Here is a 16979-nt window from a genome sequence, read left to right as displayed (position 1 = left end):
TTACCACGTAACCATGGCAACAGAGAAGCACAGTTAATGTTTGATTGCAGTGAGAAGGAGGTCTTCAATCAATACAGCTCCCTGCGGTGGCTTTTTCTAACGTTCCATTAAAGCGTGCGTGCGTGCATGTGTGTGTGTGTGTCTGTGTGAGTGTTTGGCTCATATTTTACTGATGTTGCTGGGACCTAAACCTGCATCTGCATTCACATTATGGGGACAAAAAGCCCAAATAACACTCTGTAACATTAATCAATAAATTTCAAGTGAAGACCTGTTTTAAAGTGAGGGTATGGTTTGGGCAGACAGTAGCAGCTGACTCACAAACACTGGGTGGCGTCAGCAGTGACTGTGAGTTTGCAAAAGAGAGATTTGGGTTCCTGCTTAGTGTCTTTAACCTGTGTTCAGACACACCTTTGCAAAGATGCGGACAGGCATAGGAGTGCTGTGTTTGTGCTTTAAGCTGTTTTGCTGCCACCAGAATACCTGTGGGCACAGTCACGCAAGGTAAACAGTCCTGTTACTGCCTGCTTGTCAGAGAAAATAATCAGCTACCTGCTTTGCATGCTACTCGAGCCCTCCTCCATCTTGTATCACTTGTATACAATTTTAATTTATATATTTTTATTCTTTTTTTGTTTGCTTGTGTTTACTTTTAGCCGTGCTGACAGTTCATGCATATGAATGTCAAGCCTTTCAAGGTCTGCACCCAACCTGAACCACCAAGCCCCTGCTGCCCCCCCCCCCCCCCCCCCCCCCCCCCCCCCCACACACACACACACACTTCTTTTATATCTTGTATTGAACAGTAGTGTGTGTTGCTTACTATGTGAAAAATGTGTAGAAAATGAATGTAAGCTAATGCAGCGTCCCCTGAAGGCATGGATACACGACAGCGTATATGTGTGCGTGTGGTGCGCCAGGAAGGAGAGCAGATGGGTCGAGGTGATGTCATCCCCCTGGATGGGGAATGAAAGAGTGGGGAGAGAATAGGGAAGTGCTTTTAAACACACACACACAGTACTGAGGGATCTCCAAGTGTGTGCTGTGTAAAAATAACTTTGCTGTCAGTTTTTTGGCACTTTGAAGGATTTGCAGTCATAAATTGCTGCATCTCGCTGGAGTTCAGGTCCAGACTTTGACTAGACCTCTCCTGAAATTTAATTTAATCCCTTTTGAGCCTTTCACAAGTGGACTTATTTGTGCTTGGAATCATTATTTTGTTGCACTGCCCTTGAGCTTTAAGGCACAGAGAGCTGACCTGATTTTCTTCCTTGAGGTAAAATCTAGAACATGAAAAAGTCCTGTTTCTAGCTCAGTGCTGTTGCCTCTTTGCACACATGTTTTCCTTTCACACACATACAGTCCACAAGCCTCAGAGTGCTTCGTTAACTGACTCGGCACTCTGTGTGCATGGGTTTCTGGCAGATGTTTGTGTCTGTGTGGGCTCAGTTCCTGTGAGCTCTGCTGGCCCACTGGAATTCAGGAATTCACACACACACACAAGGCGTTTATTATTAAGCTTTTTTTTTTATTTCAACCTTTAACTTTGTATGGAAAGTTGCCTCAACACATTTTTTGTTCTCCAGTAACCCTTTGCGTCACATTCACACACCACAGGAGGGGGACATCTCTTGGTGTGGGATGCCTTATTAAATCTAGTGCATACGTGCATGTCTAAAGGTGAAAGTTCTTATATTTGTAGAGTTCTGACGCAGTTTAAAGTGGGGCAAAAACTGGAGTTTTTGAGAGAACGTTTGCAGTCTCTTGGCTTCATTGTGGAACCAAATTTCACCACATGTCGGCTTGGTCTAGATGTCAGCTTGACTGGATTTTGTACTAAATCTTGACTTAAATTTGATCACATTTGGATTTTATTCTATAACTGACCACATAAACTCAAAACTCACTCCATTTTGACCTTTTCAGGATTCAAATTTCAGCAGGTATTTTCTCTTGTAGTTGACCTTGTTGCACTCGCTGTTTGCATGAAAGTAGCTGGGCAACGATTTAAAGAGAAGAGGCATGACAGAAGTTCAAACTGTGCATACTTTCTAGTCTCTGCTTACCTGACCAGCTGCTATTAAAATAGGGACTAATGACTGAATGACAGTATAAAAGATGCGTGTAGCTTCTGGGTCTGATCAGTGAAGTTAACACAGTTACCTTACACCTGCCTTCTTTCTAATGGCCAGCAGGGGGCGGCTCGTAAACTAATGACTTCCTGATCACAAGATGCCAATGAGTAACGTCTGGTTTGTGACCCAGCAAGCACCATCTTTGATTCATACTGATGAGGGTTTATTTCCATCAGGACAACATTAACAATGTCCATCCATCCATTTCCGCTTGTCCAGTTCAGGATCAGAGGGGGGCTGGAGCCTATCCCATCTATCATAGGGCGAGAGGCAGGGTACGCCCTGGACAGGTCACCAGTCTTTTGCAGAGCTAACACAGAGAAACAAACAACCATTCACACTCACACTGACATCTGTGGGAGGAAGCCGGAGTACCTGGAGAGCATTCACGTGGTGAACACACAGAAACTCCACACAGAAAAGCCCCAGACGGGATTCGTACCCAGGAGCCGACAGTGCTAACCCACTGCAGCACCATGCTGCCCTGTTAACAGTGTACAAAAATAATTCTTTTTGACCATAAGAGTTTTGTGCCCGTGTGTGTTTGTGAAGAATTTTTTCCCCACCATGTATGTCGACACTCTTTAGTAACTCTGCAGGTGCGTTTTGTAGCGTTTCTGTCCAAATATGCAGGACACATCAGCTGTTGATACTTAAAGAGAGAAAAGCATTGCTGACTATCTTCCTTTATCGTCCTCAGATGTTGCAAGAATTTGAAATGACAATTTTGTGGCAGCAGATATAAATTCCTGACCTTTAAAGCGTGAGGATTTCAGGAACTGAGAACTAGAACTGTTTGTAGCATAACAGTGGGTTTGAAAATGTTTCACGAGACCATGATTTTTTGTAACTTGCTGTATAGGTTGCACTTCAGATTCATTCTTTTACATTTTGATTGAGGACAATAAAAAGGTGTGGTTTTCATCTGCCGCGATGCTTTGTGAATGCGTGTAGAGTAAGCTTGCTATGATACTGTAGATCAAGAGTGAGCCGGCTGAGAGTAACAATGTGCCTGCAATCCTTAAAAGATCCACAGTGATGAGTGATCCTGGGTGGGAGAGTCTGTGTGTGTCTGTGAGGAGGTAGAAAAGACTTGACGTGTGCAGTCACAGTTCACAGTATAATTAAACCCTGTAGTTCCTATTCTTCCACTTCAGTCTTATCAGCACAGTTTTGGGGTGGGTAAGAAAACACCTTTTGTGTTGAAAGATTGCACGTTAAGTGGCATTGTGTGTTTTATGTGTGTTAACGGTGTGGGGTGAATACTGAGGTCTGGTGTATTGCTGAGAACCGAGGGGGTGTTACTGTTTAGACCTGCAAGACTAGTTGAGCTTCTCATCTGCATTTAATATCTTGGATGTGCGCCTGCCATTTCTGGCAGGTTTCCCAAACTTTCTTTACGATCCTGAAGACTATCCGAGTCCTGTAGTGCCTTCCTTGCAGCAGCACAGTAATTTATTTGCTGCGCTGCTGATGTAAAACAGTTCTTACTCCAGTTCCCACACATTTGGAGTCTAGTAGCAGTGTTGGGAGGGGGTTGGGTGCGTGCAGGCGTGCAGGAGCGCATATGTGAACAAACAAACGTAGCTGCAGGTCGGCAACCGTAGACTGTATATGCGATGGATGCAGCATTCGGGTGTGAAAAGTGAAACCACTGCAGAAGTGCTTTAAATATGCAGTCTACCTAATGGCCAGCAGGGGGCGAATCTTTTGGTTGCAAAAAGAAGTCAGATGTTAATAAGTCTATAAGAAAACGACCCTACTTATTACTTGAATTTTGACCTTGGTAACCATTTTCCTCATGAAGTTATGGTCTCAGTTGTTTGGTTCGAGCCTTCTTAAGCACAACATGATGTTTATTTTGTTAATTATGGTGCGATTTAGAGAAGATAACTGATTATCACACATGTACTGCAGCTATGAACTTTTCTAGACATCACCCGACAGAGGTGCAAATGAAGATTGAACATTAGCTGCTCTTTAGCCGGCCAGCTTCCCTGTACAAATTGTGTGTGATGTTAGACTGTGCTGATATCTGAATAGTAGAGGTGGGAATCACCACGATACAATATTATTACAATACTTAATTCATGATACGACATTGCAATTTTTAACATTTTGAAATGTGCTGAATATGGCGAAATGTTATATATTGTAATTTATCACCTTTTTTCAACTGCACGTTATCTCCTCAAGTTTAAACTTTGTCACTATCTGTTTTATCCAATAAGATCATTTAATCTCACTTCAGTTATCGTGTTTGCTGCAAAATGAGATTGTAAAGCAACACCGTCATTAAAACCTGCCACAAATGTTGCCATAAGCCAGAGTCAGTCTGCTATCAGTCTGATATCAGTCTGCAGTTGAATGGGTTACGTTAGCAATCAGCCAAAATGTCATATTACGCTACCAAGCTGCATTTTTGGCTAGTAGTGAACAGTAGTGATCTAAAGTGGCCAATGTTATTCTAACCTCCAGTGCGCTCTCTATGAGGTCCAGTAATCCCATAATGTAAACTGCGGTGCACTAATTGCTCACAAAGAAGGATGTACAGTACATGTCATGATGGGTAACAATGATGAAAAAGAGATAAAGCTTCCAGCATTTTTGTCTGAAGTTGTGTTTTGATTTTGCCTTCAGACAGACATACAGATACATAAAATGATGTTTTATATTCATCTGATGGATTCCCCAGTGAGTAATTTAGCACACGACATTTGACTTTAGAAGATTCTTGTTGCTTCCTAATAATACGCCTGACATCAGTAAAGCCTGAAGCAGGAGTTAATGTTGACCATATTTCATGCTTTTATCTCAACTTGAAAGCAAATAAATGGGTTTAATATTATTCTAATGCAGCAGCTAATGGATATTTGCAACCACACTGTAGACTTGTTGACATCTTGGAAGAGACGGCGCTATGGTTTTATGGGAATTCGTAGTGGATAATAACTCAGCAGACAATGTTTGAGAGCACCCAAAGTCATTTTTTAAGAGAAGGCAACAATAGACCTGGAGTGTTAGTCAGGCTTACGATGCCCAGTCATCTTTATTTATTTAACAAATGCAATTCAATCAATATTTACAGCTAAATATCTTTAAAATTATATTCAACAGCCCAGAGCCATTAACTCTTTCTGCATGTATTCTCCTAGAACTAAAACAATTAGCCAGTTAGTTCATTTCTATGAACAGAGGTCTGCACATTCGGGAGGATATGGATGTATTTTTGGTACTTGAAGCGTTCTGTTTTGCAGTCACAGCCTGAGTTCTACTGAACAGTCACATTAGAGCAGGTTTTGATTGCGTGTGGAGAGCTGATGAGAAATTGTAGCTATAGACTGAGCTTTTTAAATGTATCTGTGTTCATAAACAAAGAGCAATTCATGAAAAAGGACATAGAAATCATAGAGATTGTAGGCAAGTAGATTAATTGGTGTAGATGTCCGCTGACTGCACAGGAAGCCAGAAAATCCTGGCTTCATACTATCTGATGGGTTCCTATATGGTCATTTAGTTCACCTGTAGGTATTTTATTGCCAATTATTTTAATAGTCGGTTAATAAATTGACTGAAAAAGTCATTTTGAGGTTATACTGGTGGGCAGATCAATCAGTTTATCAGTAGTGAACCGCTTACTGGAACTCCTCCTCCAATCTGTCACTCTCGCTCTCTGTCACTTCCCCCTCTTTCTCATCTAAACTCACACTTCTCTCCTGTTTGGACTTTTTCCACTTCTCTCTGTCAGTCTCCTTCTCTTTAATTATCTATTTAGGAGCCCTGTTTTATAATGTTTGGAGTTTTCCTCCAAATGCATATCTGACCCTGGGCTGAACCTGTCCAGCAGTCAGATGACTACCACGCTCTCATTAAGACATCTTCTACTCTTTCAGTCTCTCTCCACCTTAAAATACAAGCTCATTTCTCCACCATGTCAGCTTACGTCCTTATCGTAACATGCTGTCAGCACTTCAGGTTCAACCATGTCAAAACAAGACGTAACAGATGTCCCCCCCCACTTCTCCTTCCTTCCACAACTTTCTCTATCATCTCATCTCCTCCCTTCTCTGCTATACCTGACTTATATCACTTTCCAGCTTCATCCATCATCCTCCTAAACTGTCAGCAATGCTTTTGTTTTTTTGTTCAGTAAATGTTGAACATACAGTTTTAAGGTCACGTTTAGCCGTATTATTAAAGGCTTTGTTTCTAAAAGGCGTCCAGTTCCTCCCCGAATGATCTCACCACCTGCAGCTGTTCAAGGAAATGCCAGAAATGATTTTTCCATCTCCCCCCAAAAAATTTGGCAGCAAGGTCGCAGCTCTACCACGTGTGATTTCTGACCTTGACTACTCACTCTGACCTTTGACCTTAGTACTATCCATCAGTTTCCGCCCCTGCTGGCCACGAGGGTCCAGTGTAACCATTATGAACTCTCTGCAGACTAAATGCTGAAGAGCAGGCAAACAGGTTACTTTTCTGCTCTGGAGAGCTGCTGTCCAGTGATATGTATAGTTTTTGTTCTTTGACTCGAGCAAAGGTTTAAAGGGAAAGCCGAGGTATTAGCTTTCGAGGCAACAAAGCAACGTATATCTGTGTGCGTGTGCGTGTGTGTGTGTGTGTGTGTGTGTGGGGTCATTACCCGAAGTAGGGATTTGAAGTACGATTGCCCTTTAAACCGCTAATCCACAATATCCTTTTATTTTGGTGACATCTGTGGTGTTTTTGAATGGTATATCCCAGGGACCACACATCGAGAGATGTGTTGCAGTTTGACTCTGTTTAGTTAGTGACCTTTTTTTCTGCTGACTCCAGACAAACTGATTTTCTCCTGGAAAACACCGATCAGACACCAAAGGAGGTCTGCATGCTTTCTTGCTCAAAGCTAAGGGTTCATTGATGATTTGATTTGATTTCTGTGTATTTAATTCCCCCTTCATAATGTATGAGCTGCATTGTTCAACTTGCCAATATGGAGAAATGTGGAAAGAGCCCAGTTCTGTACACTCTCTCCCATGCTACTGCGTCTGCCTGCAGTCCTTTCTCATTGTGAAATCGGCATGCCTTTTGCCCTCAGTGGCTAATTTTTGGCCAGCCGCGGGAAGACATGCCGACAGCAGTCATAAGTTGCTGTTTTCCAGCTTAATGACCCGCTGAGTTGGACCGGCAGGTGAGCTCAGCAAGCTACAGAGAGCTGATGAAGTTGAACCAACTGGAGAGCTGAATGAAGCCTACAGCAGCTGGACTCAGCTGCAGCTTTACAGTCATGTGCAAGAGAGTTCGTCATCTCTGGAGTTTTCCTGTCATTCTGCTGAATATGAACCCATTTAGTTACTGTATCAGTAGATTAAAATTTCAGACTGTCGTCACAGCAGTTGGTACATCAAACTCCACCGTCTTTGATTGCAGCTAAAGCACAGTGGCACATGAACCGGTTCTTCACCTGCTGGTTTCAGTTAGTTATTTAGCTGACAGTGGATCTCCAACCATGGGAGGAGGGACTCACTGGAGAGGCAGCTGAATTATAGTGTATTTACGTCACCATTGTTTTTGTTCGTAAATCAGCCAATCCTTTCATTACATTTTTACCATGGGTACTCACATCAGCGGTTGGTGGCACCATAATGAATACTAACTCTGTTTGCGTTTCTGCAAAACAGATGTGAAACTTTGACCTTCTACCTGTTTGAGCAACTCATTAGCGTCCCGGCGAATGATTGCTTCAGTTATCTTGAGTCCTGCGCTCTCTGTCATCTCTGTGTGTTTCTCAGCTCTGTCTCCTCTGCCTTTGCTCTTGTCTTTCATCCCTCACAGTTCACTTCTTTGTTTCTTGCAGACACCCAGCTGTCTGTTTCCTCTCTGTGTGTCTGTGGGCTGCTGCAGACTGGTGTAGGTGGTCAGGGTTACTTCAGACAGCAGGAGGGAGAGGAAGGTCTGTCTGGAGGGCTCAAAGGACGATTGGCTGGCTCGTCCTCTCCTCTCCTCTCCTCTCCTCTCCCATCTTTATCTTTCTGTGTTTATCTGCTGCACACATAGCTCAGAGAACAACTAAAGGAAACTGTGCTGCTAACAGCCGTGCTATCATACTTTAAATTAACATTAGCTCTCTGGCGGATATTTGTTTGATGTACAGTATCATAGAAACAAATGGAGAAGGTGTGAGAGAAATGCAGCAGTTTAGAAAAATTCAACAAAAAAATGAAAAAAAAAAAGGAAAGGAAGACATTATGAGGTGCTCTGACTCAGGAAAAGAAAGATTAATGCAAAATAGTTACTTAAATGAACCTTAAGGTATTGCAGTAGTTCAATTTAAGGGCAGAGGTTTCTGGCACAGTATATAGGACAGCTTCTCTCTTTGGCGCTAAAGCTGTTTTTTTGTACTGTTAGTGTTGCTGGAGCTTTAAATGCCCATGGAAAAAGTATTTACACATGTAACAGAGAGGTAAATGTAAGCGTCAGTTAGAAATCAGGTTGAACATGCTGTATATAACCATGTATATTAATGTAATACTGCAGAAGTGTCAAAGTCTTATTATTTCTCAGAAGCTACAGTATTGTTATTTGTGCTAATTTAATTTAAGAGTGTGTGTGTGTGTGTGTGTGTGTGTGTGTGTGCGTGCGTGCGTGCGTGCGCACGTGCGTGTGTGTGTGTGTGTGTGTGTGTGTGAGTGAGTGAGTGAAAAATTGAGAGGGAGCATGGAGTCCTGTGTCCACTATCAACAGGGAAGTGGTGAATTACACCATTGTGCTCTCATTACAGCCACTTTTGTGTGGAAGGTGGCAGCTGTTAATCTTGGCACACAGCTACAGTGCTTGGATTATCACACACACACACACACATAGAGTGTACGTGGCTCTGATAAGATGTGGCCAGTAGCCTTTACATTCATGCAGCAGCTACTGTTCCTGGTTGTTTTGAATAACTATCAGCCCACTATCAGTTCCCAACTCTCCCTTTGCCTCAGTCTCATGCACTTCTTTTGTGGTGCTTCTCATAGTGGTTCCCTTTACGATGGAAAACAGAAAGCCTATTGAGTCGGCCTACTGTGTCATGGGACAGATGAAATCGCCCTGACTCTACTGACCCTTCTGTGACTCAATGTACTGGAAGTGCCTGATGCTGTGAGAACATGAAGTGATGTCTGAAACCTCTAATTTTTCCATTTTAACCTTACCCATCTTTCTCTCTCTCTCTTCTCTAGTTGGGATGTCCTGAGCCAGTGTCTTGGTCCCTGAGAGCAGCTTGCTGATGGGACCTGCTGCGCCGCCATGAGCTTACAAGATGGCGGCTGCAGCTACACCAGCAGCGCCAACATGGCCACCATTAGTGGCAGCATGCGGCGGCGCCTGGAGGACCAGGAGTTCACCCTGCGCGTCTATCCAGGCTCCCTGGCTGAGGGCACCATCTATTGCCCCGTCACCGCCCGCAAGAACACCACCGCTGCCGAAGCCATCGAGTGCCTCATCGAACGCTTACACCTGGACCGTACCAAATGCTACGTGTTGGCCGAGGTGAAGGAGTTCGGTGGGGAGGAATGGATCCTCAACCCCGGGGACTGCCCTGTTCAGCGGATGATGCTGTGGCCAAGAAGCGCACTGGAAAACCGCAGCGGCTTGGGCAGTGGCGAAGATTACCGCTTCCTCCTGCGGGAGAAGAACCTGGATGGATCTATTCATTATGGGGGCAGCCTGCAAATGTGGCTGCGGGTGACTGAGGAGCGCCGGCGTATGGTTGAACGGGGTTTCCTCCCTCAGCCTGCAGGGAGCGACCCACCATCTGACCTGTGTGCCCTCCCGGAGCTAACAGAGCGCGCCCTTTTGGAAAGCCTCCGTGCACGCTTCCGCCAGGAAAAGATATACACTTACGTTGGGAGTATTCTTATTGTGATTAACCCCTTCCAGTTCCTGCCAATCTATAATCCCAAATATGTCAAAATGTATGACAACCACACACTGGGGAAGCTGGAGCCGCACATTTATGCTGTGGCAGATGTGGCGTATCATGCTATGTTGCAGCGACGAAAGAACCAGTGCATAGTCATTTCTGGTGAAAGTGGATCTGGGAAGACTCAGAGCACCAACTTCCTCATTCACCACCTGACAGCTCTCAGCCAGAAGGGGTTTGCCAGCGGGGTGGAGCAGATCATCCTGGGAGCGGGACCTGTGTTAGAGGTAAGGAACTGAATTAAGAAACTAAACTGTGGTCAGCATTCTGGATTCTTAACATTGGATGGCAAATTGGTATATTTTTGAAATGAATAGTTATTGGGAAGTCTGAACATCTGATAATGAACCTTTGGTGCATTTGTGATACCTGACTGTCTGATTTGATTTTAAAACCACTATATTTGAGTCTAGTAGCTATTTTCCACATCACAAACTTTACTAGAGAGTGTAGATGGATATAGCTATAGCTTGAAGTCGTGACATTTGGTACTACAGCCCTTTTCAGCTTTACAAATTGCTGTGCTAGGCTAACAAAGGTGGCCTCATTTTGTGTTTGACTCTGATTGGCTGGTTTGTAGAGTTGTGTGTGTGTGTGTGTGTGTGTGTGTGTATCTGTTTGTGTGATAGAGTTTTATGAGACCAAGGCTGCAAGTCCCACTGATGCATGTATCTAGACAATGCCCTCTGGGCCCACTGTTTGGGATTCAGCTTTAATATGTTTACTGTGCTTCTGTCACTACTGTCAACTTAGTCTAAAGCTGTGAAGTTTAAAGGGGCCTCGATGGCAGAGAGATTTAATAGTCTCAGACCCAAAAGGCTTCAGAAATCATCCTAAATGCTTGCCTCTGTGTTGGACATCAACTGTTGTTTCACTGTGTTTGCTGAACAAAAAAAAAATCCATCAAGTTGAATACGTTCATATGTTGTTAATTAAGACACCCCGTGTGTGTAGAAGGGAAGTGTCCAAAAAAAAAAAGACTTTTCTCTGGTGGTGGAATGTCAGCTCATGAGACCAGGCATGAAATGGATTATAGAAATGTCCCTGTGAAGCTGGAATGCCTTAACAGGCAGGAAACCTATATTTAGCCCCAGCTTTGCCACATATGACTCCTTATACTGATATTCAGTTTGTGACCTAGATATGTTGTTTTTTGCAATGTCCAATCTCTGCTTTGACGAGAGGAGGAAAAAAAAAATAATGGAATGCTGCCTAATCTGCCCTGGATTATAAATCAATAATGGATTATGGATTATGGAATTTCATTGGGAATTTCATGTTTGGTCTGTTCAAGGGCAGCGCGTTCTTTGTGTGGGATATTTGCCCTCCCATAGTTTGTTGTTTTCTGGCAGTCATTTTGTTCTGCAGCTCACAGCTTCCTGTCAGGATGTATGGGGATGTCATGTCGATATGCAGCTGTGCATGTTGACAACATGTGCGTCCCGTGTGGAGGTCTGTACAGTAAAATAAATCTGCTGTGCACTCAGTCAGATATACAGTTTGTCATCTGGAAATCATGAATCGCCTTTAAGACCCCCACGCTGCATCTGTGGAAGGAAACCTGTTACTGCAGCTGGTATGCAGAAAAAAAAATGGTCTCTGGTATGTGTGAGGTGCTCATTCTTGTTCCAAATTTCAGAGAAAAAAAAAACAAAGCTTTGGTGGGACGCAGTTTTCATGTGTTGCCTGTATACAATACCTTACATGCCTAAGAGCATTTTGCACGCTAACAAAACAAAGGTTATATTACACATATCAAAAATGCTTTTTTTAGCCACATAGCTGTGGTTGAACACACACGGTTGCACTTCTCTGCCGGCTGACTGAATACCTGTCAGAGCTCAGATGCCAGAGGCGACATCACTGCAAAAACTGAAAAGCTTTTTTTTTTTTTTTTTTTAATAATAACACAGATAGGGGAACATTACAGTACTCTTTGAGGAACTACATACCATTTAGTGGCATATGTGATGTATGTGGAAGCACAGCTATGTCCCATGGATTCACTTCCCCATCGATCAGCTGTCTGACTGTGGTGTGACAAAAAAAAAGGTGCACGCTGTGAATGTTTCAAGATTAAAAAAAAAAAAAGAGATGGTCTAACATACAGTGTTCAGTGCTGCTAAATGTGCAAGAATATTTTTACAGTAATGCACATTTTTTTCTTAAATACTGTGAATGCTTATGTCTTAACAGCAAACTGCTGATTTGAGCTCGACTGTTGCTGTGTCTGCTCATAACTCATCTAAATAAAAAATGAGGTTGTATCAATTATCAGTAGATGCTAAATGTGCATTTTAAATTGCTTCAGTGCAATCAGTGCAATCTTATGAAGATCACACTGTATAAACGCTACAGGTGGGAATCACCAGACACCCCACGATACAATATTATCACAATACTCCACTCACGATGCAGTAGTATTATTATTAACATTTTGGAATATGCTTGTCAAAAATCACATATCTGTTGCTGTCTGTGTAGACAGAAATTCACATGTAAACTATTTGTGCTCGGCAACCTTCCTGTTCTACAGGAATATAACCAGCTGGCAACCAGCTGTTCGAGTCCTCTCAAGTTGACAAAGACTCATTCAGACTGATGGCAACATGTTTGCAATCTGTCTGCATTTATAAATTAGACAGCAATTATTTGCAAACCTTCAACAATCCCTGAGAGTGACTGCAGTCGGTCCAAGTCCCACTGCCACTGTTTGCAGAAAGGTTACCTCCTACCAGGTGACCCGTGCAATTGTCTCGCGACCATAAGTGGTCGTGAGTGTGCAACACCCTCGAGCTCGGGGCAACTCTAGTCGCCACGAGTTGCAGTCTGTCAGAGAACGTGAAAATAATTCAGTGTAATGATCGGGTAGCTGCCAATTTTTATTTCTTTTTACTTTGTAGATTTAAGCAATTTTTACTCATGACTGGGTGGTAAGTGTTGGATGGTTTTTCGATTGAGCTGATTTAGTGTAGGTTTCCTCGGCTAATATTATCTCAGTAATAAAATATCAATATTTGGTGTCCCTGTATTGATACAATACCTATTCCAGTTGTCATTGGGTGAATTGTGGGGTATACCCTGGACAGGTCATCAGTCTTAAACATATTTAAATAAAGCACATTGGTAAAATAGTGGCAACATCCATCCATCCATTCATCCATCCATCCATCCATCCATCTTCCGCTTATCCTTTTCCAATAATAATTTTACAGAAAAATGCATTACATCTTTATTTCAGGTTCGGGTTTGATTGCTGTTGTCTTTTTCTTCTGCTTTTGTTGAAAGATTTTAAATGGTATAAAATCCAACGTCATCAGGACAGGGGTCTGGATATAAAATATGGTAAATTCAAGCAGCATCAGTTTGTAATTTTGAAGACTGGATAAAGATCATTATTCCATCACTTTCAAAATACACAAATTAATGTGGCGTGTGTAATTTCTTTAATCTGACAAACTCTTGTAAACTGGTGAAATGTCAGATTAATCCAGCCTCATTATGATTAGTGAGCGATTTAGAGATGCTGGTAGGTGGATTTTTGTCAGCTAATTTGATGAGCATCCACCCATCTGCCTCAGGATTAGACTACAGCATTTACAGCCATAGAAGGCAAAATGACAAATTATAGTAACGGGAAAAATAAGAAGAAAAGAGAGGATTTTGAGTGAAGTGTGGAGTGTTATTAGATGTGTAAAAGAAACTAAACCTATGCTCTCATGTGGTCAAAAGATAAATCGGTGGCAGTATAAGCAGAAATATGTTCTGGCAACAAACCAACATGCAAAAATAGCTTTTAAAATGTTTAAAATGAGAAAGTTCACCCATGTTTTCTCCTTATACTGGGGAGATCTGCTTCTCCCCAGTATAAGGAGAGGCAGATTTCTGGGGTAAAAAGTTTACCACCAGGCAGGGCATGAGAGTGCTTCGGTTCCATTCTTTGGTTTCCACAAGTTGTAATGGCAATTACAGAGCCATTTGCTTCGGTCAGATGCTGCTGCTGCTTCACTGAGACTTTGTGGTAGTTTGACTGTACCCCTGAGGGCCTGAGGGAGAGTCAGGCTGAAAATATGAGGTCAGTGAAGCTTATTAGATTGATTTCAGATGCATGCCAGTCCAGATGAAGTATTAAAATTCTAGCCACTTGCTTTGATTCCCAGTAGTTTTATCTCCCTTTTCTTGCATATCTTCCCTCTTGATGCCTGTAAAGCTTCCACATCTACACATCACATTCTCTGATGCATAGGTTTGGATGTATTCACTGACCTGTTGGTGTTATCATCACATACTTTTTTTTTTTTTTTTCATTTCTGCCACAGAAGTGACTTCAACTTTCTGCACATACACTTTTTACTCGAGACCCCTGCATCAGCCAAAGCAATGCCCCTCAGTTTCTCAGAACCTGCCCTCTCTGGTGACGTCTGGTTTTTGGATGGCCAAAATGCACAAACAGGGGCTTCAAAAATGGGACTTTACCAACCAGTGGGTCACATGACTGTGGCTACATCTGACATTTGTAAGCAGTCTTTAAAAAGTTAGACTGCTAAAAGCATTACCTGGGAGTGGTGGCCTAGAGGTTAAGAAGAGGGTTTATGACTGAGAGGATGCCGGTTTGTGACATGTATTAGAAAAATTGGATTGGATGAACTGAAACCATCAGGGAAGGCTTCAGAGAACCCTCAGACTGGCATGGAAAATTGAGGTGGTTAGGGTGAAGTGCTGCCAACTGTCTCCACTCTCATTAACACCACTGTGAGCCCTTGAGCAAGGCATTGGACTGTTGATAAGGTAAAAATTACAGAATAAAATGCCACCTTGACCTGTAAAAAGTTGAGATGGGCATCCTTCTTTAATTTTGTCATTTGTTTCCATAGTGTAGTGGTTTACACAGTTGCCTAACAAGATGCTCATGGCTGAATCCATAACTATAAGGCGGTTACTTTACACCATAATTATTTATTAGATTTTTTTTACAGTTTGTCTGAGCTAGAGCAAAAAGTAAAGTAGATGTCCAGACTTTTACATTAACATCAGGAAGAGGTCTGGAATAAGAAGGAAAGCACTCTGCAGGATGAGCTATCTCTCGCTGGCAGGAGATGCTGTGGTTGGGCCTTGATTTGACAACATTTGTATAAGAGCCCGTAGCCTCGGATAAATCATTCTTTTTGGATTCGTGTAAGAGGCTTACTGCCAACTGGATGAATGGAGGGAGGGAGGGCAACCTGCAGATGAGTGAAATATTATTTTTTAAACCTTGTTCCATATAAATATTTAAATCAATTATTTGAAATCTCAGGCCTTCCATGTACATTTGATTGACAAAATTAAAATGAGATTTAAATGGAACCACCGGGTGTGCCGTGAAGGATTCGGGCTAGGATTATTCCTCTCAGTTTTAAGGCTGAACAGTGAAAACTCCTTTCTGCTCAGGAAAATGAAATAAAGTGGGCTTTTAGTCAGTGTGAAGGTAAAAAAAGTAAATAAAATAGAAACACTTGATGCAGCCTGAGCTGGTGTCTTGCACTTGGACACGGGGGCTAAGCTGTGATACCAGGGTCAACGACTGTCAAGACAAAGGCTGCATGTGTGTTAAGCATTTGTTGAGTCGGTGTGGAGGACCCTCCCTCCTGTACTGCCTGTGCCTATTAGGGTAGCTTTAAAGTTTAATTTATTGTACTAATAGGCTGTTTTGTAGCCTGACTTTTGTGTAGTCAGATATCATAATATTTGTTGTCCTTACAGGCAAATAAACCACAAATTTGTGCTAATTTGTTTTGGTTTTAAGTTCATATTCACTGCTGCTAACTCTGTCTGTCCAAAGACTTCCTATTGTTTCTGGTACGCTGTTTATACTACGCTGTTTACACGTATTAAATCCATGGATTAGTATGCCGTCTGCACTTTGTCTCAGTGCTGTCTGTGCTGCTGCACCAACATGCTCGAACGCTTTATTTCTCATTAAGTGAAGTAACTGCTGTTGTCAGCACTCTGTGTGATGCTGTAATAATTCCTAATAAAAACTAAATGCACATTTTTTTGAAATCTCTGAAATTTGCACCTGATTTAATGGCCAGCACTGCACCCCTGTTGCATTGAGTATTTTTGCATTACCTTGGATACATCTCTGCATTTTTCTGCATCACAGTGACCTGATTGTTAACCTTTACTCAAGGTAAAGCACACTGCAGAGTCAAGAGGCTGTGCCTGACTTTGCTCCTCTCTCAAGGACACAGTGTGCACGCGCCTGTGTCTGTGGATGTGGCTTTAAAGGCTTAAAGACTCGCACAGCTTTTTTTGTAGTGACTGATGACCCACAGCTCTTCATTGGCTGCTGTGTTGGCTGCTGCGGGGTTTAGTCTTGTGACCTTTTTGGCTACAGTGCCAGCCTTTGTAGCCGCTGTGCGATGCATCTCAGAAATACAGCAGTGCAGCCACATGACTAACAATGACTGTCTTCCTTACATCATGCCAGCGGCATCTTCTGACTATTCTTGATATGCTCTGATCGCCCACTGGAAACGTTTCTTGTCATGTAAAAGCCTTTAATAATGCGCCGCAGATGGCCAATAACTGCCGCCCTGTGTAATTTGAGTGGCGTTCAGAGCCAGGCGACAGTAGAGATATGAGTGTACAGCAGGAGAGCACTGACGGGAAGACAGCTGGCAGGCTGATGGGAAGGACTTGGCTTCTCTGGCCGTTTGTGTCTAGCAGTCCGGTTGTAGTTGTGCAGTCAGGTAATATCAGATGTTCTTTATTTGGCCCCTGCAGCCTATTAAGTGTCAGAGAGGAGGTACACAGGAGGTGAAATTTGACTATTATTTGACTGTGCTTGATTGTAAGATCAGATCAAACGCACAGGCGTGCTGAAAATAAAGAGGCTACTGACGTTATCTTGGATT

At 42.7% G+C, this 16979-nt stretch overlaps 1 protein-coding gene across 2 annotated transcripts in view; it reads left to right on the top strand.

Annotated features, from left to right (window-relative positions):
* The window catches only part of LOC115781212 (unconventional myosin-IXAb-like), a 145286-nt gene that overhangs the window by 23851 nt on the left and 104456 nt on the right, over positions 1-16979 (top strand). The window contains exon 2 of one of the 2 annotated variants that reach the window (XM_030730734.1): positions 9338-10307. In XM_030730734.1, coding sequence (XP_030586594.1) covers positions 9405-10307 — 903 coding nt within the window. In that variant the 5' untranslated portion in view covers positions 9338-9404. Of the gene's footprint in view, positions 1-9337; positions 10308-16979 lie in introns of those variants that run through there. The other variant, XM_030730733.1, reaches the window with a different exon arrangement.

Source organism: Archocentrus centrarchus, chromosome 6 (genome assembly GCF_007364275.1).
Source record: "Archocentrus centrarchus isolate MPI-CPG fArcCen1 chromosome 6, fArcCen1, whole genome shotgun sequence".
Classification (NCBI taxonomy): Eukaryota; Metazoa; Chordata; class Actinopteri; order Cichliformes; family Cichlidae; genus Archocentrus; species Archocentrus centrarchus.
Note: the sequence above shows the minus strand (reverse complement) of the source record. Positions and strands in the feature narration are given on the sequence as shown.